This window comes from Solanum verrucosum, unplaced genomic scaffold (assembly GCF_900185275.1).
Source record: "Solanum verrucosum unplaced genomic scaffold, falcon-dt-bn FXZP01000268.1, whole genome shotgun sequence".
NCBI classification, from domain to species: Eukaryota; Viridiplantae; Streptophyta; class Magnoliopsida; order Solanales; family Solanaceae; genus Solanum; species Solanum verrucosum.
Window position 1 is genome coordinate 1,564,004 of NW_026019957.1, and position 27,234 is coordinate 1,591,237.

General features: G+C 32.7%; 2 protein-coding genes, 1 non-coding gene and 1 pseudogene across 3 annotated transcripts in view; 1 reads left to right on the forward strand and 3 right to left on the reverse strand.

Moving 5' to 3' along the window:
• LOC125814483 (NADH dehydrogenase [ubiquinone] 1 alpha subcomplex subunit 6-like) overlaps positions 1-27,234 on the reverse strand; it is a 520,085-nt gene that overhangs the window by 468,711 nt on the left and 24,140 nt on the right. The gene's annotated exons all lie outside the window — the stretch shown is intronic.
• TRNAT-AGU (transfer RNA threonine (anticodon AGU)) lies at positions 11,070-11,143 on the reverse strand. Its single transcript has one exon. It is a non-coding gene; the product is annotated as a tRNA-Thr (tRNA).
• Positions 13,376-15,467, reverse strand: LOC125814477 (uncharacterized; annotated as a pseudogene).
• Positions 17,609-25,860, forward strand: LOC125814709 (uncharacterized). Its single transcript, XM_049494179.1, has 7 exons — positions 17,609-18,277; positions 19,201-19,275; positions 19,347-19,863; positions 22,423-22,808; positions 24,145-24,371; positions 24,463-24,610; positions 25,344-25,860. The coding sequence occupies exons 1-7, from the start codon at positions 17,609-17,611 to the stop codon at positions 25,473-25,475; spliced, it is 2,154 nt and encodes a 717-aa protein (XP_049350136.1). The 3' UTR covers positions 25,476-25,860.

Sequence of the window (27,234 nt, forward strand, 5' to 3'; positions counted from 1 at the left end):
TTCGTAATATGAACCATTAAAGTTTAAAATTATAGGTCAAAAATATATAATACTACTAGTTTTAAATTTTAATATACACATTTGATTTAATTATATAAAAAAATTACAATGCTAAATTTTTTAGGAATTCTCAATGTAACACACTTGAAAATTTTGAAAGAATAAAGGAAAAAAACAAAAGAAAAATTAGTTGAAACAACAAAAGTGTAACTGAAAACCACTTGAAAAAGTGTTACTCAAACAGACAAGATAGATATAAGATTTAAAGTTCTATCTCTCACTTAGAGAAGTGCACCCAATCATCATCGCATTATTATACGATACTTTGAACATGGGTTCACACATCTATATTTAAATATTTTTAAAAAAATATAACACTACGATATATGATCTAGAGAGGGGAGCATGGGTTCACGTGAACCCACGGCACCCCCTCTAGATACGCCTCTGACTCAAAGCTGAAGGACATATATGTTAGTTGAAGTCAAGTTGAAGGTCACGTTGATGTATTATATCTTATATATAGAGAGAGGACACATTTATGTATGATGCCTACAAGAATCTCTTCATATCAAATTATAATACCAAATTACATATTCAAAAACTAATTTAGTATCATATTATAATGACATTATACATAAATATGACATTTAACTTGACCCTCTAATTTTGAATGTGCACAAATATAAACTTAAACTTGTATAAAATTGAACAAGTAAACTTACATGCCCCACATCTAAGACACAAAAGTGTCATGTTAAATAATTTCATTTTGCATATCCAACCGCGAGTTAAAATATACAAATATAAAAATATTGTTTGTCCATCAAGACTCCCAATCCAAATATTATTTCTTCTAAAATAAATAAAACAAATTGTTTTCTACGAATATATATATTAGCAAATTAGCTTGTACTTTCTTTGTCCCTATTTACTTATTCATTTTTTACTTGGTACACTTATTCAGAAAATAATAATTGACATAGTGAGTTTATTATTTTACCCCTATTAATTGAGAGAATTCCAAAATCAATTTACTCATTAAACATGATCTATCTTTCTCAAAAATATTAACTCTCTAAATAAATTGAGAGTGTAGTAGATAAAAAATATGGTCTTTTTATTTATTTATATAAATGACAAGTAAAAAGTAAAAATTGGACAAATAAAATGGAACAGAGAAAGTATTTTTATTTTGATTTAATGAACTTCAATATGAAATTAATGAATTCACATGTTAAAATAAATTCGATAAAAATTGGTTATAAACAATGTTGAAGTTATATGTTAAGGTCAAAACCAAATGCGATATAATTTGCTAACTATAAAGTATGAATAACCACTTAAATACAATTGAGCATAAAAGTCAACTAAATAATTTAATTTGACTAAGGTCTTATAACTTAAAAGGATAGTATCAGAGCAATAGTAAAATTATTTTGATAAATGTGCAATTCATAAATTTGAACTGTGAAAATGAATCAACATATTTAAAGAATATATCTTTCTTAAACCCTACATAAATATGAAATATTTCGTGCATCAATCAATTTTTTCTAATGTTTACCACTTGAGATTTTGTTTACTTTATAATGTTGGAATAATAGTTCAAATGCACAATGCTAAATCTTTGTCAAAAAAGATATTAGTCACCTCAACCACCCATTGGATAATTATTCTAATTTTGAATCCATTCAAATATTGGATTCTTTGGGGATAGACTAAAATTATGGAACATAATGAATGTTTTGAGTAATTAATCATTCTTTTACAAAGAATATTGTGATGATGGTGACCTCTTTGGATTAGAAGGAAAGTGGGAAGGTTGGATTAACAATTGAGTATAGTTGCATGGGTCAAAAGTGAGTATAAAAAAGGGGATATGTTTTAGTGGAAAATAGAATAAGAATAATAAATAGAAATTGGGAAAAGATTGGTTCATTGATATTTGCCTTTTATAGTGCTTCTTTTATGATAGAAACTTGTGAAACCAAACTTTGGAAGCCATGTGGATTAATGGGCCATCATGATGTAATAATTTGGAAAATATCTTAGTGTGTAACTTTTTTATTATATTATCAGTTCAAAATTTTAATTGTTATAATAAAATATTGTTATTATATGAATGTCATGAGATATTAGTTCAAACATACATGCAAAAAGCAAAATATTATTGCAGAGGATTAAATATTATAGAGAAATCAAATTGTATATGTATGGTGAGTGTGACATATACAATATTTAAATTAGGGAAAATACATAAAAAAAAACCTTGAATTTGACACGAAAACTTACTTTAGTACTTAAATTTTACGGGTAATTATTTATCCCCCTTAACATATTTGAAATGAATTTATATCACCCTAAAAATGTAATACCAGTCTCAAGTTGGCAAGTGTATTACACACACGCCACGTCATTGACACATTAGAACCACATAAGCGCCATATCATAGCCACATTGGAAATTCTCTAAAATTTGATTTTTGATTTTTTAAATTCATTTCTTTCTTTCCTTTTCAGAATATTTAAATACTAGTTAATCTTTAGTTCTTAATTAGTTTAAGAAATATTGAAATCATTAGCAGTGATTTTTTTTCAATACTCAACATCATTTACTGCCATGTCAATTGTCGGTATTCTTCATTTTATTTTATTTTTATATACTAATCAAGGTCTAATTCAAGAAAAAACACATTTATTTGTGGTGATTTTTTTTTAAAAAAAAAAAAAACTTTCCTACCCATTGCTTCAATCGCCATTGCCAACCATTAACATTATAGATCGGTTGACAAAACCTCATCTGCTTTTATGCCCAAGTCTTTCTTTTTCAAAAAAATTCATAACTTTTTAAGAAAAATCAAATCTCCAAAGTAAAGAGTAAAAAAAATTATGTGGGTCTTGAATGTGATTCTTTTTGTTTATGTGTTTAACGAGAAAATGTACTTTGAATGTAGAGTTTGAAGAAGGAGAAAGAGGATGGGATGGGGTGGGGTGGGGGGTTTCAAGAAGAAGAAGAATGGGGTGGGTGGGTTTTTTTTTTTTCATTATATATATAAAGTTGGACCATTACTTTTAACGCGCTTTCAAAAAAAATTCTTTTCTTTTTTTGCCACGTCATCCGTTAGGATGGTATTAAATTCACGCGATATGAGATAAGGGGAGTAAATAATTACCCGTAAAGTTTAAGTACTAAAGTAAATTTTCGTGCCAAGTTCAGGTTTTTTTTTTTATGTATTTTCCCTTTAAATTAAAAGGGCACATTTATGTTTGAGCATAAGTCACAATTAGACCATTTGATCATAAAAAATATTTATTTATTTATAAAATATTTATTTATTTATAAAATAATTATTTATTTATAAAATAATTATTCATTTTATTTAAAAATTAATGCTTAACTGAAAAATTCAAATTAAATTTGAAGTGTATTTTAAATTTGAAAAATAATTTATATAATATGTTTTCCAATTTACTTTTCGCTTCTGAAGTTATATTTATGTACATTCATGTGTGAATATTATTTCAAATACTCTTTACAAAAAGTATAACCAAGCACAACTTCAGTTTTAATCTGAACTCCATAAATTATAAATAGAATAAAAAAAACATATTTGGATCTATTATCAAACGCATACCTATTTCCTCCATGTCTTCATTATAACACAAAAATATATAGTAAAAATGTCACGACCCAGACCGTCGTGACTGACACCCACACAAACCCTCTGGTGAGAGAACCATTACTACAACCCAAACAAACAAATTTTATGAAAACTAAGGCATTTAAATATACGGAAGCAGGTTTAAATGTCAATAAAAATGGAGTCCCCATAAACTCCAAGGTTTTAACAAACAACTAACCAAACTAATGCGGAAGAACAACCCTAGAACCTGAAAGTCATTATAACAAAACTCTACTAACGACAAGTCTAAGAACAAGGGGTACAACACCGAAACTAAACAAACAACTTAAATAAATAGTCTGAGTCCGAAAAGAATGGACTTAAACAAGAGAGATCCATGGCAGCCTGAAAGAACTGGCTCACCCTTGAATACGATCACGATCAATAGTCACTTAGCTGAGGTCTATCAATAGCCGCCTGAAGATGCCCTGTACTCAACAAAGAACAAGCAATGCAGTATCAGTACATAACCACAGTGTACTGGTAGAACCACGCGGCTATCCCAATAAGTGAAACACATGCCCACAACATTATAAAACAGGCATATACCAAACATATACAATATTAGTCATCTTTTTTGGATCAATGTAGCATCTCAAGTTCTCAATAATACACATTGGTTATCAATTTAGAGCAACATACAGTCTTCCAATATCAATCATCATTAGATATGAACGTAATCATCACAAGTAGATACACAACACAATTCAATGGTCCTCTCACGAAACCCAATTCAATAGTTCTCTCATAAAACCCATACCCAAACTATTAGCATACCGAAACATGGTACCCGATCAAATATTTATGCCAGAACGTGGCAACCGATCCAATGTTTATGTCGGAACGTGGCAATCGATCTCATGTTTATGCCGGAACGTGGCAACCGATCTCATGTTCATGCCAGAACGTGGCAACCGATCCAAGTTAGTGTGTCGGAACGCAACACCCGATCCATTCAACAAACCACAATCACAATCACAATGTATATTCTCACAATCATACAACAAGAGGTGATTCATGGCATATAATTATTCAATTATCTTCATTTACGCTTAGGGTGATCAATAATGCAACATTCGCATACATACATGCATTCTAATGAGCAATTACAAACATATGTCACACCAACATGAAATCACAACCATAGCCTACCTCGAATCCAATCTTGAATCCCCTAAGGCACTTGAATCTTCCCTTTCCAGATTCTTCCCGCTTTTTCGTGGTCTAAAAACATACAATTAACGCAAAGATCAACAAACGAGGCCTAGTTACCCAGATTATAATCAACATTATCAGCCCTAGGCCAACCCAAGATCCCAATACCCAATTAGGGCTTTTTCCACCATTAACTTCAGATCAAAACTTTTCCCCAATGATAATTACCCATGAAACTACGTTCTACGGATCGAAATACGGATTCGGGGAGTGAGAACTTTACCTTTAGCCTCAAGAATGGTGAAAAATAGTCAAGAACTCGTCTGGGGTAGTTCCTTAGCTCTCAAAGTCGAAAAGTGCAGAATAAAGACGTTTTGGCGTTTTGGGGTTTATTTACGACCTTAAGTCGCGTCGGACCAGCCCCAGCGGTCCTCAGCAGCCCCACCTTGGCGGCGGAAATCCCGCCCCAGTGGCTTGCACGGAACTAGTGAGCTATTTTAATAATTCCAAGACCCCCATTTCACAACACACCTTTAACCAACGACGCTCAGAAAATACCGTTCACGCTAAGATCAATTTCGGGAGTTCTACTCACCCGAATTCAATTCTCTAAGGTAGTACAGATTCCTTAACGACTTATCTAACCACTCATGTAATCAAAATCATAAATAAGTCACTCGATTGCTACCAGATTTCCCTACACCTTAACGACTCTGATTTGGTCCAAATCTGGACTAGGTTGGAAAATTCAAAGTTACTACTCAAAAGTTTTTTTGCCCCAATTCTTTCCCTATTGGCTTTTCTATAACGACGGAAACGGATCATTACAAAAAACGTGTACGTATTAATAATATAACAAAATTATACTATCAATATATATATGAGGTAAAATCAAATTATTTGACATAGACATAAATTTCAAAATAATATTGAAAGGCATAGGAAAGGGAGGTCTCTAATAAGAACAAGAATTGAATAAATGGATATGTCATTAGTGCTTGGTGACAAAAAAAAAAAAATTTGAAATAGTTTGTCACCATAAGTCATAAAGATACATACGTTACATCAGAAATTAGGTTATTGATTTATTAAACTATTAATGGAGAAATACAAAAATAAATTTTAATTAATCCATCATTTTCAACCATAACAATCAACAAATTCAGTGAAATTCATAGGCGAGGTTTGGAAAGATCAGATATGCACAAATAATTACTTGACTATCTAATAATTTAAATATATTGTAGGAGAATTTCAAACTAAATTTATAAAGTTAAAATTTTGGGTTCATCTCTAAATCAAATCAGTACGAATAAAAGCTATATTTATAACTATAGAAAATCAAACCAAACAATACTCTTTACTAGTACTATACAATGATGGAGTCGAAAATTTAATGAAGAATATGCAAATTTTCGTCTCATTTGTATTAAGAATACTCAAAATTAAATATACACCTGTAATAACTAACATTTAACTTACGTACATTACATAATTTCTTAATGAAAATAATGTACCGAACCTTCCGTCATCTAATATGGCTTCACCCATATTATGACCGTAATTTCAGAAACACACTTTAACTTTATTAAAGTCTTACTACCTCCAAATTTATTTATTTTTTGTAATTTTATACACCCCTTTTTACTTACGTGACATCTAAACATTTTTCATGTGTTTTAATTACGTGGAATTACGGAGCGTGCTATATAAGTCAAAAAATGTACTAAAATAAGTTAATTAAGATATGTCTCTAGAACTTAGATCATAATCTAGTCTAGAAATACACATGTCTTATCCCTATATTTAATCATCTCCAAATTGAGTGGCATTAAATTGATCCCCTATCATTTGACAGGTGAAACCAATTATATCATGAAGAATTTTATCTTCCTTTTTATGGTGGGGTACTTATGTTTCCACAAAATTAAATTTTATTGTGTTTGGCAGCTAGTTACTTTCAATTTATCCCCACAAAAAACATATGCCAAACAGGTACATTATAGGTGGAAAGTATGTTTTCACTTCTTGAGGTTAGATGAATAAAGTGAATGTTTGGCATAAATATGTAAAACTAAAGATGATCCGTTGAACACTTTTCATTAAAAAGTTATATATATTGTATAAACATAAATTGAAGAACATGAGAATTCATACAATCTTCTCTTTAAGTCATATATAACAATGTTATAATTTTATTAGACTACTTCAATATTAAATATTCACATTCAAATTCAAAGTATTTTATATTGCAATAACTATTGGACTTTTACAAGTAAAATCGGCTAATAGCAAAGTTATGAGTAAAGGGTAAATTCGAACCTCATTCAACGAAAAATTATATTATTCTCTATGTGTATATAGTGCTTATTGGATTTCTTTAATATCTTCGTAACAAATAAAAAATTAATTAGTGATTCACGTGAACTTAATAACTTTTAATCGTATATTCTAATATAACAGTACCCACCGGCCACTAGAAAGGCTGTCATCCACTTGAAATAATGCCAATCAATTTTATGGGCAAAAGCTATTTGCTAAAAAGCAATATGTCCTGTAAAGTTCAACCCATCATCCATATACTTAATTTTATTATATAGTGACCACGTTTTTCATTTTAGAATGTCACAATCGTACTTTCATGTATGTTTTTTTAAAAATAATATTATATTTCAAGTAGTGCCGACGGAAGCGAAATCAAAATTTAAAGTTTTTAGACGCAAAGTTTTAATTATTTCAAGTTATTAGATTTTAAATTTATATTGTATACATATTAAATAAATTTCTTAAGATAAACATAATATTTAAATTAAAATTATAGTTGAATCCGATCAAACTTGTATTTTGATTGATAGATCCATCGTTGAAGGTCGAAGATAAAAATTTTGTCAATGAAGATTCTTATTGAAGAACTTCGAATTTATGAGATTTCAAGAGTATAGTAACTCGACTCTCATTAGAGTAGTGAAGTTGTAAATGAATGGGTTAGGCGAAAAGGGAGGTGGAGTAGTGGGAATCACCACTAACAAGTGTATGCTTTTGAGTCTAGATTTTTTGCGCTCTCTTTAAGAAGTGATTTTTCAACAAAAAAATAAAACGTTTCAAATGAACCTTTTCCGTCCCTCTAATTAAGCTTGCTTTAGCGAGTCAAGAATGACAATATTATTGATAATTCACCCGTAATAACTCTTTAGCTCATATAATTAAATAACATCCACTGAAATTTCATTTTTTTACGGATAAAAATTCAAGAATATTATCATAAAGTTACACTTAAAAATTTGAAATTTTATGATAATAACTATTTTTCAAAGACACGATCTTTTGGCTTAATAACTTAATTTAGAAGCTTCTCTCATAATGGTATTGCCTCTAATCTTAATTAAGTGTCTAATACAAAATCACTTTGTTTGTGAATAACAAAAGTAATCTTACTTTAGATGACATGAAAAGCTAGATTTATTAAAATAAAATAAAAAAACTTCCTATGAAATATATATATAAAGACTAAATTCTTCAAGTGGATTGTAGTCTTATGGATAATTTATTCCATATTTAATTATAAACTATTCTTCAATAACCAATCCCAGTCATTCTGCATTAATAACTTGCTTTAAAAATAGTATAGTACTTTTTTATTTAACAAAAAGAATCAGATCTTTTTTTAATTATTCACTAATTTTAGATTCTTTAAATTAATTAATCCAAGATAAAGTATAACCACTTAAAGATCCTAATTGGTAATTAATTTGCATTACCCTTTTTCTCAAACTTTGCTTTGATGAACCAGTTTTGGGATATGTATAGATTCTCACCCAATTATTGTATAAGAATCTTATTACTATATATTAAAACTTTGTTAGAGTTAGCTAGTTGATAGTCATCAAATGATGTAGTGCATGTTGTTGTTTTCCTTTATTAAAGATTTCGATTTTGAGTTTTGAATACAAAATATTTGTAATAGAGAGCATTATTTCAGAATGAGATCTATTTAGCGTGAATCCAATATGTGTTATTGTATGTTGCTTCTTTATTATCGTATTTTCTTATGTTGTACTTCGATAACTTCTCTTATGAGTCAAGAGTCTATCGAAAAATAACCTTCTTATCCCACAAAAATATAAATAAGACGTGTATATATCTTATCCTCTTCTAATTAATTTTTATTTGATAATATTATATCAAATACAAAAATAAACTAAAAAAATCAAACAAAGTAATTTGATTGGTTTATAAATTTAACCAAGGTCATAATTATTTAGTATGGTCGCACCTCGTGATCCTATTTGGACTCTAGTGACACGTTGTTATTGCTAGAAACTTTTTGTTTGTATTCATTTATAATTTTATATCATAATTGCTTTTATACATATATATAAAAAAATATATAAACTAATTTGATTAACTTATAATTTAATTAAGGTCATAATTATTTTGTATGGACGCATCATGTGATTCTATTTGGTATCACTCACATTGTTATTGCTAGAAACTTTTTGTTTGTATTCATTTATAATTTTATATCATAATTGCTTTTATACATATATATCAAAAAAAAAAATATAAGCTAATTGATTAACTTATAATTTAATTAAGGTCATAATTATTTTGTATGGACGCATCATGTGATTCTATTTGGTGTCTAGTGATAGATGTTTTTCACACTTATCTGATTAGATAAATTTTATTCTTATTCATACATATCATAATTATTTTTATATTTATTTACCTGATATAATAAAAAAATCCTATAAACAAATTTCTTCATTTTATGATTTTAGTCAAAGGTCATAATAACTTAGTAGGGATGCATCTCGTGAACTAATTTGGCCTCTAGTGACGAAGTATTTTTTCACATTGATCTTGCTAGGTAATTTTTGTTTTATATTCTTTTACAATTTTATATCATGGTTATTTTTATATTTATTTACCCAATATGTATATATACTAAAAAAAAATCTTATAAACTAAATTAATTGGCTTATAATTTTAATTAAAATCATAATTACTTAGTATGGACACATCACGTGATCCTATTTGGCCTCTAGTGATAGGTATTTTCACATTGATCTTGCTAGATAAATTTTGTTCTTATTCATTTATAATTTTATATCACAAATATTTTATATTTATTTATCAAATATGTAATACATTAAAAATCCTTATAAGCTAATTTTGATCGGCTTATAGTCATGATCAAAGTCATAATTATTTAGTATGAATCATCTCGTGATCCTATTTGACCTCTAGTGATAAATATTCTTCACACTGATCTTGCTAGGTAAATTTTTTTTTAATCATTTATAATATTATATCATAATTATTTTTATACTTATTTACCAAATACATTTTTAAAAAATCTTATAAGCTAATTTGATTGATTTATAATTTTTCACATTGATTTTGGTTGGTAAATTTGTTATTCTTTTACTATTTTATGTCATGATTGTTTCATACTTATTTGGCAATATATAGTGGTGTCTTTTATGATAGTGACAATTCCTTATATGAGGACAATATAAATGGACATCCAACCCATATGGGCACTTTTGATGATCTAAATAATTATTATATTACCCAATAAAGGGGGCTCTATGATGTGAGTAATCCTTGTTTGGTTATAAATTTGTGAAAATTTGAAAAGAAAAATATTTGTTTTTAAAAAACTTTAATATTTGGAAATTGAAATTGTCCTTTGATCTAATACAGATCGAAACTATTTTTTAATTTTTGTGGTTTAATACAAATTCAATATGTCTGGGCGAACATTCTCACACCAAATCCTAACCAAATGAATGAAAGATATCACTTCGTTTAATTGCACCTTTTTTCCTTCAAACAAATTGATCTTTAAGTTTTTGTCACTAGAAATCCGGAACTTATGTCTAGTCAAAAGCATAAAACATCACTTATAATATATTATGATGCGAAAATATAAACTAATATCTTTCAAAAAAAATAATAATCGTCCTGCAATATAAAAATTAAAGAGCAACACAAAATAGGACAAAAGTGCAAATGACTCATGTCAATTTTGTATGAGGTAACTGGAAAGGCCCAAGCCAGAATAAACTGGGCTTAATTGGTACTTGGGCCCAAAATAAATTTTGGTAAGGCCCAAACTGGAATACCTTGGGCCCAAAATAAATTTTGGTAAGGCCCAAATTGGAATACCTTGGGCCCAAAACCAGAATAAGTTGGCCCATTTCTTCTGGAAAAATAGTTTAGTTGCTTTCATTGAGAGTCGAACTCAAGACCTCCCGCTTACTAAACGGGTGCTCTAACCAACTGAGCTATGAAAGCAGGATGCCAAATTATTGTTAAAGATAGAAATACTAACTAATGAGGGTTGTGATGGAGTGGCATCCTTAATCAAAGGTCTCGAGTTTGAATCCCCTTGAGTATAAAGTTGTCTCTGTTCGGGAGCACTTTACTCCCTAATGTGAGACTTCCTAGCCCAAATCTAAATTTAGTCAAACTCCAATGTGGATACACTGGGTGGAAACTAAAAAAATAAAATAAAAATGGAAATATTAGTAAAGAGAGAGTTTACTCACGATTCCAGAATATTATCATAGTTGGGGTGCATTGTGCATGTTTTTTCACTTTTACTATTATAATATTATTCGCTATTGGAGTAGAAGGTTAATTTGTAAAACAATGTCTCTCTCACCTCCCTGCGGGATGAACCTTATGGTCATACTTGGACCTTCCTTCTCACCAATAGTATTAGCACTGTTCTCATAGTTTCTTGATCTTCAATCTTGGCTATCACTGTTGTGTTTTTTGTGCTATGATTATTGCATTATTTTGTTGTTGATACTTGATACCGTTCTTTCTCATGTTTGTTAAGTATTACTCTCCATTTCACATTATTTTTTTGTTGTTATTTCTACCATCTCTGTATCCCCTTTCAAATTGTTTGACAAACGAGGGTCTATCGGAAACAACCTCTGTATTCTACAAGGTAGGGGTAAGGTCTACGAACACTCTACCTTCCCAGACCTCACTTATGCAGTTGTTGTAATGTATAGCTGCACGTGCTAACAAGTCCATCCACATGCATGTAAATTGCATTTACAAAGTTTGTACAATTTGGAGATGGCAGCATCTTAATTGTAATAATAATTGTTTCTGTGGATATTCTGTATCAAACACATAGTTGTTTTCACTGCTACTGCTGGTGCATCATCTTGCTATTTTCTATCCAAAATGATAGGGAAGCCTTTTGTGTTTTCACTTTGGCCCTGATAAGTTGACAGTTTTCCAGGTGCAGCTGATTTTCGACTCACAACTCAACTGTCTTGCTGTAAAATCTGTGTGATCCATCAACAACATACCCACTAGTCCCACAAAATGGGGCCAGACTGTACGCAGACCTTACCTTTACCACAGAGGTAGAGAGGTTGTATCCAATAGAGTCTCTGTGAACCATCGGGTGGCTAAAAGGCGGGAGTGGCTGCTGAATTTCATGCTTTTCTTGAGAAGTCACAGCGACACTGCCAAACACATTTATCAATGTTGCTTCGCCAATTGTGGATGTGCCTTGCCATAGATTTCCTCCTGGGCACTATCGTCGGGGTCATTCCTGCCACTTATGTCACTGAAAGGGTCATCTCTTTATGTCAATTGCCAATGAATGACAAACTTGTGAGGCTCTTGTGCTTTTGAGCAACTAAGAGTTTTGAATGTTACCTGTCTAATGTAGTTTCATAATGAAAAGGATTTGAGACATCTGAATTTTATGGGAAATAAAAATACCTGGCTACTATTCTTAGAGTTGAAGAAAAATACAGAGAATCGTAGACGTATAAATTCAAATAGGTAACAGCATCAGTCACATCGACAATAATCAAGACGGAAACAAATACAAATTGATCTTTGCAATGAGCAAGTTTTTTGGTTTCTCCTTTCCCCATGGGGCATGGCATCTGTCTTTTTTCTCTTCTCTGAAAATCAATCATAAAACCGTTTACCAACTAATAGATACAACTCCTAAATCATCAACTGTATGCTAGCAATGTATCGACAACATGTTCATTTAAAGTAGAGTAAGTAGTGCAATTTTTTTAAGCAGATGCACAGACAGTATTTTTGTTCAGCCCAGTAGTGCCCAAGTGCTATATGGTTATAAACTGAAAAACGACTTATTAATGAAGGGCAAGCAAGAAACACCTGCTTAAAATAAGTCACCTTGTTCTATAACTTAAAACTGCTATTTTTGGTAAATCAATGAGCCTAATATCTTCGATATATCAGAAGATTTGCAAGCTACGTCATCGTTTGTAGTACTATTCATGTTCAGACTTCCCAGAAGAAAAAAAAGCAAAAATGACAGAGAGGTATCCAGTTTTATTAAACTTTAAAATCTACCTAGGCAATATAACCATGATATACAACACTCTTATCTCCAAGAGAAAAAATAGGAAAGACGCTTTGCTTTTGGCAGGAAAACATGGGTATTTGATGATTTAACATTCTGGAAATTAAAAAGAAATACTGAATGCAATGGTAGGCATAGAGACCAAGTCTAACCTTAACGTGGAGTGCAGAATTGGGGAAGCTCAACCAAGCATTGTGCGTTTTCTTCCTCTTTGCCTCACTGAAACAGATCACAAAATCAGAAATATGTTCTCTTCTTTTGGGGAATAGCAAGGTAATAAACAGAAAGGGACATGTACAAAGAGTCGGCAGCACCTTGGGCTAGCCTGTTCAAGGTAGACGACCACTGCTTCGAGGACTTCCTATATGCAGCAAGTATCCGGTCCATCTGCGATAACCATATAAAACCATAGAAGATGAATCTGTTCTTCACTATAAGTTAAAGTCCAATGGCTTTGCTACAGACTAAAAATAAAACCATTATCCACATGCTTAAGGCAAAAACTAAAGAGATTCACAAGACAATAGCCAAGTGCCCTTACTCCACCATGAAAAGGTAAATGTTTCGTGCAATAATATGATCACATTACATGAATGATATAACGCCCAAAGACAAAAGAAAAATTAATTTAAAGAAGAAGCTAATATCTTTTTTCCCTGAAACAAATAATGATTTCAAATTGGGAGATAGAGCAGAGCAAAAAGCTTCAAACTGACCTTCATGACAGAGCTTACCACATCTCCACAAGAAGAGTGCATAGAGAGTAAAGCACGTTCTAGTACATATAAATCAACTGCTTTATCTTCTGGAAGCGTTGAAGTAAAGCTTAAGCCAAAGTCGATCAGCACCTAGAGAAAAAGTATCATTGATAAAAAAGTAATCTCATTGAGGATAACCTACGAACCTCATCCTTTAAAACAAAGAGAACAAGGAAAATAAGGAAAGACATTGAAGATAAAGTCAATCGTGAGAATTGGAGGAACATTCTAAGAGAAAGAAAGAGAAAAGTCCACCAGCTGATTGGCAGCACTCCTCAGTAACATGTTTGATGTTGTCAAATCGCCATGGACTAAGCCACCATCGTGTAGTTTTCCAATAGCATTACCAATTTGCGTTGCAATATCAACCATCCGTTCTTCATCAACACCAACTAGTCCAAAGCCAAGAAATATATCTTTCACAGAAGGACCTTCAATATATTCATAGGTGAGAGTATGCATAACAGGGTCAACAACATAAAGCACTGGAGTAGCAACACCAAGCCGTCTGGCTTTTGTCACGCACCTTGCCTCCTGCGCCATAATTTCATTTCTTTTAGCATCACAAGCTTTAAGAAAGATTAAAGAAAAGAATAGGTATCATTTGCACCAACCGCATTCAACCCTTTAAGAATAAGTTTTAAGTCCAAAGTTGGATGCCTGTATTTCTTTGAAAACCGTTCCTTGATGATACATCTTCTACCCACAAATGTTGACTCAAAAACCCACTAATATCAACAGAGAAAGAAGATAAAATGTTAGCGAAATCCCAATGTCAAGTGTCAACAACTATCTGCCATAAAATGAACATTGGCAGAAATAATAATACGCATTATTAGTGAGTTAAAAACAATACAAAAGACGCCCCCCCAACCACACACACAGGGTTGGAATCTCATTTTCAGAAGAGCTCTAAATGGTTGGAGATTGATAGAGTTGCAGGTATGCCACAGGTTCTGAACACATTCCCAGGCATTTCCACTGGCCCTTATTAACAACTGTGGAAGCTACACAGTAAGGGAGTCGTCACGGTGAAGTCTTGTTGCTAGAACAAAAATGATAATTAGTCACTGACAATAACTTGGCCCCGGATGTTTATTTGAAAGATCAAAGTTCCCACTAAATGTCTCTCGTTTTGCTTGGCTGGTAATCAAGAGAGCTTGTTTAACTCGTGAAGTACTAAAGAGGTACACAGATTTGCTCAAGGTGTTTTATGTGTGGCCCAAGAAGTAGAGATTATTGACCATTTATTTATGCACTGTAAAACAGCTGAGGGTTGTAAGTGATCTTCTCATCATTCTTTGGATGATGAGTTTTTTGTGAATATGCAGTTACCCTTATCTCAAAAAGGATAGAAAGAGTAAAGAAAATATTACAGGGAATTTTATAGCAATACAATAATGAATAGTTAAATATGAACTCACAGCCTCAGCTCCTTGCTTGATAAAACCAAGGATTCATTATTTCCATCTGTCTTGTTTTCCATCTTTATGAGATCTCCAATTAACTTCAGGTGCAAAAAAAAAAATTAGCAAATAAGTAAAAACAAATGGATAATCAAAACTTTAGGCTTCCATAGAACAGAGTTACAGGAAAAAGACAAAGCTACCATTATAGCTCAGAATAGAGGGAAATTAATATTTTATGAAGTGTTGTTTATTGTAGCTAAAAGAAAGCTTCGATTTTTACAAGTATAAACCCAATTAGTAGCATTTTTTGCATCACGGAAGCAGTAGCTGCAGAAAAGGAAAACCTTACACTCCCACATAAAATTACAAAAAAGAAAAGGAACCTAATACTTAAGTCTTGGATTTCTTGCAGAATTTAAAGATACAAATATCAGAACTAAAGGATTTCTTCAATGAGTTTGAACTCCAACACAATACTTATTAAAGTGAGAGAACTCAAGGAAAGAGTCTTTGAGTTCACGATTCTCCAACTAAGAACGTATAGAGTCTGTCCTAAAGTTCAAACCCAATGAAAGATTTCTTTAGTTCATGATTTTACAATAGGGAGTCAAAGATTCGGCAATTGAGTTTGAACTCTAACATCTTGTGTTGGAGTTTCATTTATTAAATTTCGAACTCCAACACCACACATTGAAGGATATTCTTGTTCAATTTTTTTTCTAAATTACATTTCAGATATCCCACCTAGTTTTTCACATTCCACGAGCCATCGCATGAGGCCTTAGCGTCAAACTAGTCTAATGATTCATATTGTCTACTTCAACTAGTTTTGAAAAAAAAAAAGTTAGATTGCATTAGAACATTAAATCAGCTAATATTCCTTGTCCAAATTGATTCAATCAACATGAAGACATTCCAAAAATTCAATTTTGAATTTACATCTAGCTCACACACACCAAAAAAACAGAATTTAAGACTAACATACTGGGCATGTGAACTTGTATTCTCTATGCATATATTTTTCTAAAATTGGTATGATATTATTTGTTGGCACAAGGCAAAATGGTGATTCAACTCTGTTATTAACATTGAGGCTGATATTAATTTGCAACAGCAGAATTAGAACATATAAACAAGCAAAACAAATAATGGTATTCAACATAAAAATAACAGTTACCTTCCCTTCTGGTTCAGCAGCAGAAAAGAATCCTTTTTTGAGTCCTAAACAGATATATATAGAGATACAATAACACAGTTTCAGGAAATCAAGAAATAACTATAGATTAAAATACATTCAAGATAAATTTCTGGATATTTTGAAGACGAACAAATTTGTGGGTTTTTCACAAAACCCTAGTGATGGTGGGGTGGGGTGGGGTTGGTAGAGTGGTGAAGGGGTGGGGGCAAAGGTTCAATTGTATGTTTTGGGTATGGGAGTGGGCTGTTGTTTGTGTAGTTTCTTAGGCTTTATGATATGTTGGTATTGGGGCAATAGGGAGAAATGAATAAATATTGTATTTTTGAAGTTACACGTGGTATATAAATGTGTCTTTTAATTTGACATTAATTGATATTTATGCTCTTTTAAATTTAAGTGTATATAATTACACATCTAAACTTGTATCGAGTTGAACAAGTAGACACACATATCTATTTGGCGTCTTGTTCAACTTTATACAAATTTAAGTATCCTTATGTACATTCAAAATTAAACATCATAGTCGAAACTTAGTTAAAGAACATATTTATATATTATGTCTTTAAATAACATATGTGTCATAATCTTTTGGGGCTAATTTACCTATTTTAAATAAAACGTCATATAATCGCGTCTAAAGCTTGATGACTTCCGACATTTACATTTGAAAGTATGGCCTTGTGAAGACTATACTTTCATATGATGTTTACTTTCACGCATGTATGTTTGCATTTCAATCATTCAAGTTATGCACAAAGACAAAAGAAATTAAACACAAGATATAAGTTTCGCAATTCAAGTTAAATTCCAAGACATAAGTTACGTGATAAGGTAATATAAATTTGATGGCAAAAACTACATCTCAACTTTGTACGAATGGACGCCTATTTGTCCCCTCAACTAACTACAATAGCCGCCGTTTTCATCAACGGCAAAAGCTCAAAAATGCTATAAATAGCAAGACTCAAAATCTCTGTGCCGCAATTGGAATATTCAGCTCAGAGGAGTTCAATCAAAGCCATGTCCAGTTCAAGAGGAGGAGGCCGCAGAGGAGGAGGAGGAGCAAAATCAGCTCATTATTCTCGTCGCAACTCCAATCAAAATTGGGTAATCAAATCTCCAATTGAACAACAAGGGTCACAATTATCATCTTCCTCTTTGAATTCAGGTGAAAAAGATGAAGCTTTGTCTGTACTAGCAACTGTACAAGAACCCATCTCGGAGTTTGTTCGAGAAGATCGAAAACCCCATCGAAATCCAATTTACCCAGAAGGGTCACAACTATCCTCCTCATCCTCTTTGATTTCAGGGGAAAATGTAAAGGTTTCGTCTGTAAGGGAAAAAGTACAAGAACCTATATCGGAGTTTAATCAAAAAGATCTAAAACCCCATCAGAATCGTAGGAATTCCAAAAGGGTACCCCGGAATAGTCGTGTTAATGGTAACTTCGAGAAGAAATCAGAAGATGAAGAAAGTTCTAGAGAGGTGGTGGATGTTTTGAGTTCTTGTGTAATGGAAGAAAAGTTAAGTTGTGACAAGGAGGGAAAGAATGGTGCTGGTGTAGAAAAAGTAGAGGGGTCTGGTGTTGATGATGTTTGGAGAAGGCTGGAGGAGCTGCAATTGGGTGCTGAAGAGCCGGAATTATCAACTGAACAGCTTAGAATCAATGATCAAGCACAAGAGGATGAGGTAAAGCCTATTAGCCTGGATTGAATGTGCTCCATTTTATATATTCTCTTCGTTCACTTTTACTTGTCACGTTTTGCTATTTGAAAGTATGATTCTTTCCATTTTAAGACTGTTCCGAATATTTGACACAATTTTATGCTTATGGTGCTTGAATTCAAATTCATTATAGGAGTATTATTCAAAATTCAAACTTTGGCTGACATAAAGTTTCAAACATTAAATAAGTTACTTCGAATGGAATCTTAGCCCGCCTCACTTATGTGATATTTGTGGATCACACTAACTTTGCAATCATTAAGTTAATATTGTTTAAGTACTACTTCTAAAATATAAGCCTAATGAACATTAAGCTCCGTGTCAGGTCAAATTGGATGGGTTTTAGCTTCAAGTTTTTTAGTTATAAACTCATTGTACTTTTGAAATAAGGGACTCAGATTTGATGTTTGTTGAAAGTTTGTGCTTTTTCACATATATATCTGAACATTTGGGTGTATTGAATCGGAAACCCAAAGGTTGAACCCCAGGTACGTATGTTTTGGTACAGGTTAAGGATTTCAATGCACTGAGAGTAGTATCTGGTGTGGAAATGTTATAATTGAGTCATTATTTGATTTGAATGAGTGGGGATATCGTTAAAAATGCTATATGCATCAGTGTGTCCTGGTTTCTTATGGTTGGGCTAGTTTCGAATAAATAGTTGAATAATCTGGTATGAGTGCAAATTTGTTTCCTTTTCTTTTTCATTAAGATTAATTTAAATGTTCGTAGCAATATGGTTAATATTAGTATTTTCTTGGTGTTTTGAGTTTGCAATAGTGTGATACACTGAGATGGTTATTTTTCAATTTCTTTCTGTTTCATCTCTCCTTCTGTTTATTGATTTATGTAAAAAACATTTTGACATTGTACATGGTTCTTTGCAGTTACTAGCTCTGGAATCAATTTTCGGTGACAATGTCTTTGTTCTTGATAGACGAAATGGTCTACGATCCTTTCAGGTTCTGTAGAGCCTTGATAAACTATGCTTTGCTCTGGAAAATCCAAACCTCATTTCGTGTTGTTCTTGCAGATTCATGTACATATTGAAGTTCCTGATGAGCTGACGGTGTCTGTAAATCTAAATTCCTCTGGTGCTCTTGGAATACCAGATGATAGTTCGCCTGAGTTCTCATACTCCCTCAAAGTTGAGCATCTACCACCAATTGTTTTGACGTGTTTATTACCTAAATCATATCCGAGCCACCTTGCTCCTCTCTTTACAATCTCTGTCCAGTGGTTGAATTCAACAAACATTTCCTCTTTTTGCTCCATGCTTGATTCAATATGGAAGGAACAATTAGGTCAAGAGGTTTTATACCAGTGGGTGGAGTGGTTGCATGCCTCTTCTCTTTCTCATTTGCAGTTTGATCAAGAAATAAAGTTAGGCTTTTGTGCTGAGCGTCATATCGGAGATAGGCGTGCAATTTCAGGAACTGTCTCACCAGAGGTTGATATCCCCTCACTCAAGAGCTATGACGAGGAACAGCGCCATGAGAATTTCCGTAGAAACATTCATCAATGCTGCATCTGTTTCAGTGAATTTCCTGGTACTTTGGAGTCTCATGCTTTATTTTGTTTACAATAGTATATTGTACAAAGACGTTGGATGATTCTACTATACCTGGAACTTAGAAACTAAACTTTAACAACTTAACTCAGTTAATGACAATATATTAGATTCTCCCATTTTAGGGTAACTTTTGTTTGTTGGCCGCTATTACTTTATTGATGCCAAAGAATCTGTAACCAGTTCAGATTTCAGACTCTCCCTCATTTTCTTGATATTTGTGGTCGATTCACATGCTTATATTTGGTACTCGTTACCATTATCTCCTTGGTTATTATATTTTAACCTTTATATGTTAATAGCTGAAATCTAACCAACAAGCATAGTAATTTTTTATATGGAAATAGAGTAAAAAATCATTTAAAAGTTATGTTAAAAGTTAAGCTTGTCTTCTCTTCTCTTACAATCACTAACTACAGTACTACACTACTAATTACCCCTTAGTTGGTGATTGCTTAGATAATATCTCAGATGGACACTTAACTATGGACTATTTTCACAAAAAGTCACTCAACTTTGATTTTTAAATCAAAAGTCACTCAACTATGGACTCTTTTCACATAAAGTCACTCAACCTATTTAATTGATTCTTTCATTGAAATTTGCTTACCTGGAATCTAATTAATTCAATTCATTACAAATTGTCACTTTAGTATGAAAAAAAAGAAGTTACTGTAGCAATGAGCTGACAAAGTATTTTTTTTTTTACGTTTTAATTGTGAAAATTTGAAGTTTCTATTTGTCATCTTGGAGTGAAATAACATAAATTTTGTGTTTTGTCTTTTAATTTGAACATATAACGTGTCACCTCAACAAAACGATGCAAGTGGAAACTTTAAATATTTACAGTTTGATAAATATCATAATGATATCAATGTGGGTGATTAATTAGATACATTGTAACCCGTAAATAAAATTGATTGTACTTTTAAATTAGATTCCATGTAAGCAAATTTTAATGAAAAAAACAATTAAATAGGTTGAGTGACTTTCTATTAAAAGACCCTATAGTTAGGTGATTTTGAGCAAAAAATCGAAGTTCAGTGACTTTCTGTGAAAAGCGTCCATAGTTGAGTGAATTTTGAGTAAAAAATTCAAAGTTGAGTGACTTTCTATGAAAAAAGTCCATAGTTGAGTGACCATCTGACATATTATCTCGGTGATTGATGTAGTCACTTAAGATTTATGATACTGTAGGTGTCTTTCAACTTAAACGCCCTACTTATATAAGCTTTTCAAGACCTTGTCAAAATTGATGGTTAGATAAGATTCTATTAAACCATAGTCCCTTTAGTGTCAGGACGAAAAAGCTTTATACAGATAGATCAAATTTAGAATGTGTTCACCAAGAGGTTTGGCACTAACACTGTATTACGGCTTCGTTCTAGCAACTTCCTGAATTTATGAACACTTACAAAGTTTTGTATTCCAACTTTGATTGAAGTGGCACCACTTCTGTTGTTATATAGGTGAAGTTTACCCAAGTCCTTAACATTGACTTCCTTGGTTCTTAGTCCAAACTCTTTTTCTTCATTATGAGTAACTATGTACTCACTTTTTTTTATGTAATATAATTTTCAGTACGTGCTAACTGTCATAAACTATAACTTGTTTTTACCTTTCAAATCTTAGTACTATTGAACAATAAGAAAGGAAACGTTTCTGTTACTATTGATCAATTAAAATTGCCTTAGACACAAACCACTTATAGTGCATTTTATACCTCTTGAGAGTCTTTTAGCCAATGGATCAGGAAAGTTATCTTTAGATCTTACATAAATAACTGTTGATAGTTCTTCATATGCAGTTGTTTTATGTCTCATGCCTCAAGCAATATGTCTAAATTTTCATTATATATCTTGCTAAATGCCTTAGATATAATTGCTATATTAGGATGCGAAGTTGTGAACTATTATCATAGTTTGCTTCATTGTTAGAGAGACCAATATATTTCCATTTTGAATTGTTTTTCTCTATCAGCCAACCCACAGTAATTCTCTTAAATTCCTTAAGATTGTTGGAGATTTTTTATTTTTTTTGGGGAAACAGAAAATCTGTTGGCTTTGATAAAGTGATCTTTGTCCTTATTTGCTGCATGGGTTTGTGGCAGAATTCCTTCAGTATTTTATTAAGCGAAATGAAACTTAGGTCCAGGAAAATTTAAATTTCCCCCAAAACACGGTGTTAATATTCTGGGAGGAAGAAGAGAAGTAAATCGTTAGACAAATCTGATTTTGTGTATATTAAGGAGACCAAAAAAAGGCTTTTGTAATACCTTTATGTATCTGTTAAGATAGTTATTCATAATAGACACTCCTCCTCCTAATAGACACTTCAGAAGTCATCTTAAATTTTAACTTGCTTTCTCTTCTCTTCTGATCAATAACTACATAACATTCTGTGGTTTATCCTCATTCTTACAATTAGGCTTTCTAAATAGGATCCATAGTGTTCCAAGTGTGGACGCTATCAGAAATCAGATATCCATTAACCTCTCAAGCGGTAATGGTTGCTGAAGCTTTTTTTTTTTTTAAATCAGGTATGGAGTTTGTGAGGTTGCCATGTCAGCACTTTTTTTGCTGGAATTGCATGAAAACTTATTCCGACATGCATGTCAAGGAAGGTACAATCACCAAGCTTTTGTGCCCCGAGGCAAAATGTGGAGGTATGATTCCTCCAGGTTTGCTAAAGCGGTTACTTGGTGAAGTGGAGTTTGAGCGCTGGGAATCATTGATGTTACAGAAAACATTAGAATCAATGAAGGATGTCTGCTACTGCCCAAGATGTGAAACAGTATGCATCGAGGATGAAGATCAGCATGCCCAATGTGCAAAATGCTTCTTTAGTTTTTGTACACTGTGCAAGGAGAAGCGTCATGTTGGAGTTATATGCATGACACCAGAAATGAAGCTTCTTATTTTGCAGGTATTAGTTTTGTCATAATTTCAATATTTTCTCCTGTATCTTCTTTTTTCCTCCTCTACGCTTCTCCTTATTAGTAATATTATTAAGTAGTCGCATTGTTCCTTTTCTTTTATGTGTGTTAATACATGTTACTTCACTTGCTTTGTATCTTGCTATTTTGTTGTCACATTTTCTTGCTATCATGCTTCAAATTCTTTTCTTGTCTATCGAGTTGACGGTCTATCGGGGGGAGTAAGGTATCCTGTTGCTGGTGGAAGGTGGCAGGTATCCCATGGAATTAGTCGAGGTGCGCAAAAACTGGCCCGGACACCATGATTATCCCAAAAAAAACACTGATCAGTCAACTTTAATACAAGTATGAACATGAGGACATGGGTCAGTACAGAGAAGGTAGAGGCTGTTAAATTCCAACTTATCATGAATGCTGTCCTGAATAAAATCTAACAGGGAACATGATAAACTCCAACCACCACCCAACCCCCGGGGCCAACAATGTGTGTTATACTATGTTATATGTTAAATCTATCTTGGCTGCAACATACTACAGTAAAACATTTGGCCTCACTAATTACCCTATAGTTCAACCAGTTGACACTATGAATTTGGAAATGATGATGAGGTAAGCAATATGTATTCCATTGCATTCTTCCTCGAAGTCCCTTCTGGAATTTCCATACTTTATCAACAACAGTTGACATGGGTTCTATCTTGTTGCTAGAGATGGCACAATATCGTTGAACATGCAGGACCGCACAAGCTTTAGGATAGCACAATATGGGTTCTATCTTGCTGCTCTTTCTGCTATGAATTTCAATACCTAAACTAGTACCTTTTTTTTGTGATAAGGGATTCCTCAACAACGCCACGCGTCGCATGAGCCCAGCCTGCCCGTTTGGGCGTGGCCGGGTCCAATATGAGTGCGGTCGTCATAATTCCTAAACTAGTACTAATCAACAAAAAGAAGTTCAATACCTGAATTTGTTGCACCTTTCGCTTAATGACTAGAATATTATGGTTCAGGACTGTTTCGAGAACTTCTTCCACACCTGATTACAACCTAGTATAAGAAAAACAACTACGCCTCTATCCCAAGCAAGTTGGTGTCAGCTGTATTAATCCTTGCTGGCAATCAAGTGCTACAATCTTTTTTGCTCTACTTGGGTTGGTTTCATTGTACAAGATCGTAGTCATCAAGTGTTAAAGACTTTTTGTCTACTTGGGGTAGCTTTCTTGTATGAGGCTGTTTGCACTTCAAGACTATAGTTACTTAATTGTCTATTTGAAGGCACTTTGTGGTTTGTATTCTTATTCTTGTGTTTTTTGTCTCTTGAATCAGGAGCGACAGAGTTCATCTCAATTGAAAGATAGCCAAAGACAGCGTGAGAAAGAAATGATTAATGACATTCTCAGCATGCGGGAAATTCATCGTTCTGCGAAGCAATGCCCTTCTTGTAAGATGGCTATCTCGCGAACTGAGGGCTGCAATAAAATGGTGTGTGATAACTGTGGAGCATACTTTTGCTATCGCTGTAATCAGGCGATTGATGGATATGAGCACTTCAGGTTGGTATAGGTTGCTTCACATATGGCCTCAGTTTATGACCTTGAGATTTTGTTTTGTATTTTTACTTGAGGAGCGTTTTTCTTGTTGAAGGGATGGGAAATGTGAGCTTTTTCCACCAGAAGCAATTCAGATGTGGGAAGAGAGGATTAATGCTCGCCAAGTTATCGGTCAGATTCAAGCTCAAATGCTTCCTAATCGTGCTCATCCATGCCCTAATTGTCGCCAAATGAACGTAAAGGTAAGATAGGTGCTCAGTGTTCTTTTCTAGAAAGCGTCGTAGCACACCTCTTTGATATTTGAAGTTGCAATGTTCATGGAGAATGAGTAACAGCTCATTCACATAATGATGAGGGCATTTAGTAAAATAGAGCGCCCGAGTAAGTAAGCCTATATTCTAGGTCAATCCGAAAGGCTTCATGTAGTTTCGGGGTGCAATTTTGTGGTTGTTCCCTCTCTTTTCAGTCTAGTGACTTCATACCTATCCGCTCACATTCGGCTCCATAGAAGCAACGATCAGAGTCATCTTATCTTAACTACTCTCTAGAAGACTGAACATAGAGTTTATGCTGGAAATCATAATTTTATCAACATCCAACTATCCTTCTTTTACCATATTGATTCGTGTAGAAGTGGGAACGCGTGGAAGCGGGGTAGTAAACACGGTAACCTTGTCATCATCAACTTTTAGTTTCAAGTCTTTTCCAGCCTCTGAACTGATGGAAAATCTAACAGAAGCTGCGGGTTCAGTGAAATTCACGGCTTCCGACTCAAACACTATGTATATATGTGAAAAACAAGAATAGATAGAGTTAAATATACACATCAGGACGTACATTTTGGACTTAGAACCCACGACGTATAAATCCTGAATTCACCATTGCTTTTAACAGTTGTATCCTCCTCATTTTCCTTCTTTCTGTATAGCACTGTAGCTAATTCGTTGCCCTTTTTCTTTGTTGTCATGGTCACAGGTTGGTAATAACAATCACATATTCTGCTGGGCATGTCAGAATCATTACTGTTACCTTTGTGGAAAGACGGTGAAGCGAAGCTCCCAGCATTATGGACCTAAGGGCTGCAAACAACACACTGTTGATGAATAGTTGAAAAGAAAAAACACCCCAATTTAAGGGGATCGAACTTTTTCCAACAATGTCATTGATCTTGCTCATCGATATCCATGTTCCTCATACGTGCTTATTTAAAGGTCGATAGCTAGGGTGCTAGCTAGTCGCTCAAGGACACATCTTCTCCTCTGATATATGGCATTTTCACAGCAGCTCTAAGTAGCATACACAGAATTTTCGTTCAGCCAAAAGGTGAGGCATAGTAAGGGCGATATCGGCCTAACGAGCCGATTTTCTTACAATTTTTTTTTTATTACTTCTCAAAGTTAAATGAGTGTAGTTGAGTGAACTGTGAAATACAACAGAATTGAATAATATACCATTTGTTTGAATATATGGAGCAATGGAGCTTCTTGATTTAGAAATTGCTTACTACCTTCAGTATCTTATGCTTCAACTTATTTGATTGTTTTTTCATGCGATATTCGGTTTTTACATTGGATCTGACTAAATTCAGATTCGTGCTAGGAAGTCTCACGTTTGTGCCTAGTGACAGAGGGAGTGTAACTTTATGAATGAGTGGATTGTATTTGAATACAGATTTGGCTAGTGTTCAACATTGTTGGGGCTTAGCTTGATGAACTCCAATGCAATTTTACTTCTCTGGCGACTTCCCCAAAAACCTAAGGGTTCCTCCGTAGGGTTCATCCGTGGATGGTTAGTCAGGCCTAAGATCAGGCCTTTCAGTGAATTTTTGACCAAACTAACTCATTATATAAAGCAATTCACCATAATAATACGTTTTTCTAAAATTTTACAAAACTAGTATAACGTATTCCACAATAACGTTTTAGGGTATATTTTATTTTGGGATAAGACATAAGTACCTCCCTAGACTATGACCGAAATCCCAGAGACACACCTAAACTTAACTGAGGTCCTATTACCCCCCTGAACTCATTTTTTTCATATTTTTGTGCACCTTTTGTGCTGACGTGGCACCTTCAACCACCCAAGTTGATTGTGTTTGTACATACTCTCCCGCCACGTGTGTAAATTATTATTTTTTTCATTTTTTAATTAAAATTATTTTTAAAAAAAAAATTAAAAAATTCTTAATTTTTTAAAAAAAATTAAATTTTTAATTTTTAAAAAATATTCTTATTTTCTTTAAATTAAGTTAATACACATTTTTTACCTTGTATCGAAACTTTTTTTTTACCTACGCATTCATTATTTTTTCTCTTTTATTTTTCTATTGATTTTATTTTCTTTGTCTTTCTTTTTTATTTGATTTCAAATTTAATTCCAAATGTCTTGTATTTAAAATAAGTTAATTTTGAACGGATATCAAAATAAGTGAAGAAAATCAAATAAAACATAAATTAAAATTAAAGGACACTTTTTTTTAAAAAAAATACACATAATTTTTCAAAATAATTAATAGTGAAAAGATAATAAATTAATTAAAAAAAAAGTTTAAAGTGAAAAGAAATTAAAATAAATATTTTACAAAGAAAGAAATAAAAATAATTATATATATATAGGTTTTAATATCAATAAATATGTGTACTAACTAATTATAAAGTTACCAATCAAAAAATGTCATGTGTCCAATATGTGCACTTATCACTTACCTTCAAGAGAGTGTGCACACTTTCTATGCCATGTCAGTGTTTGTGGTGTATTTATTCCATTTTAAATTAGTTTAGGGGGGTAATAGGACTCTAGTTAAGTTTAGGTGTGTCTCTGAGATTTCGGTCATAGTCTAAGGGGGTACTTGCGTCTTATCCCT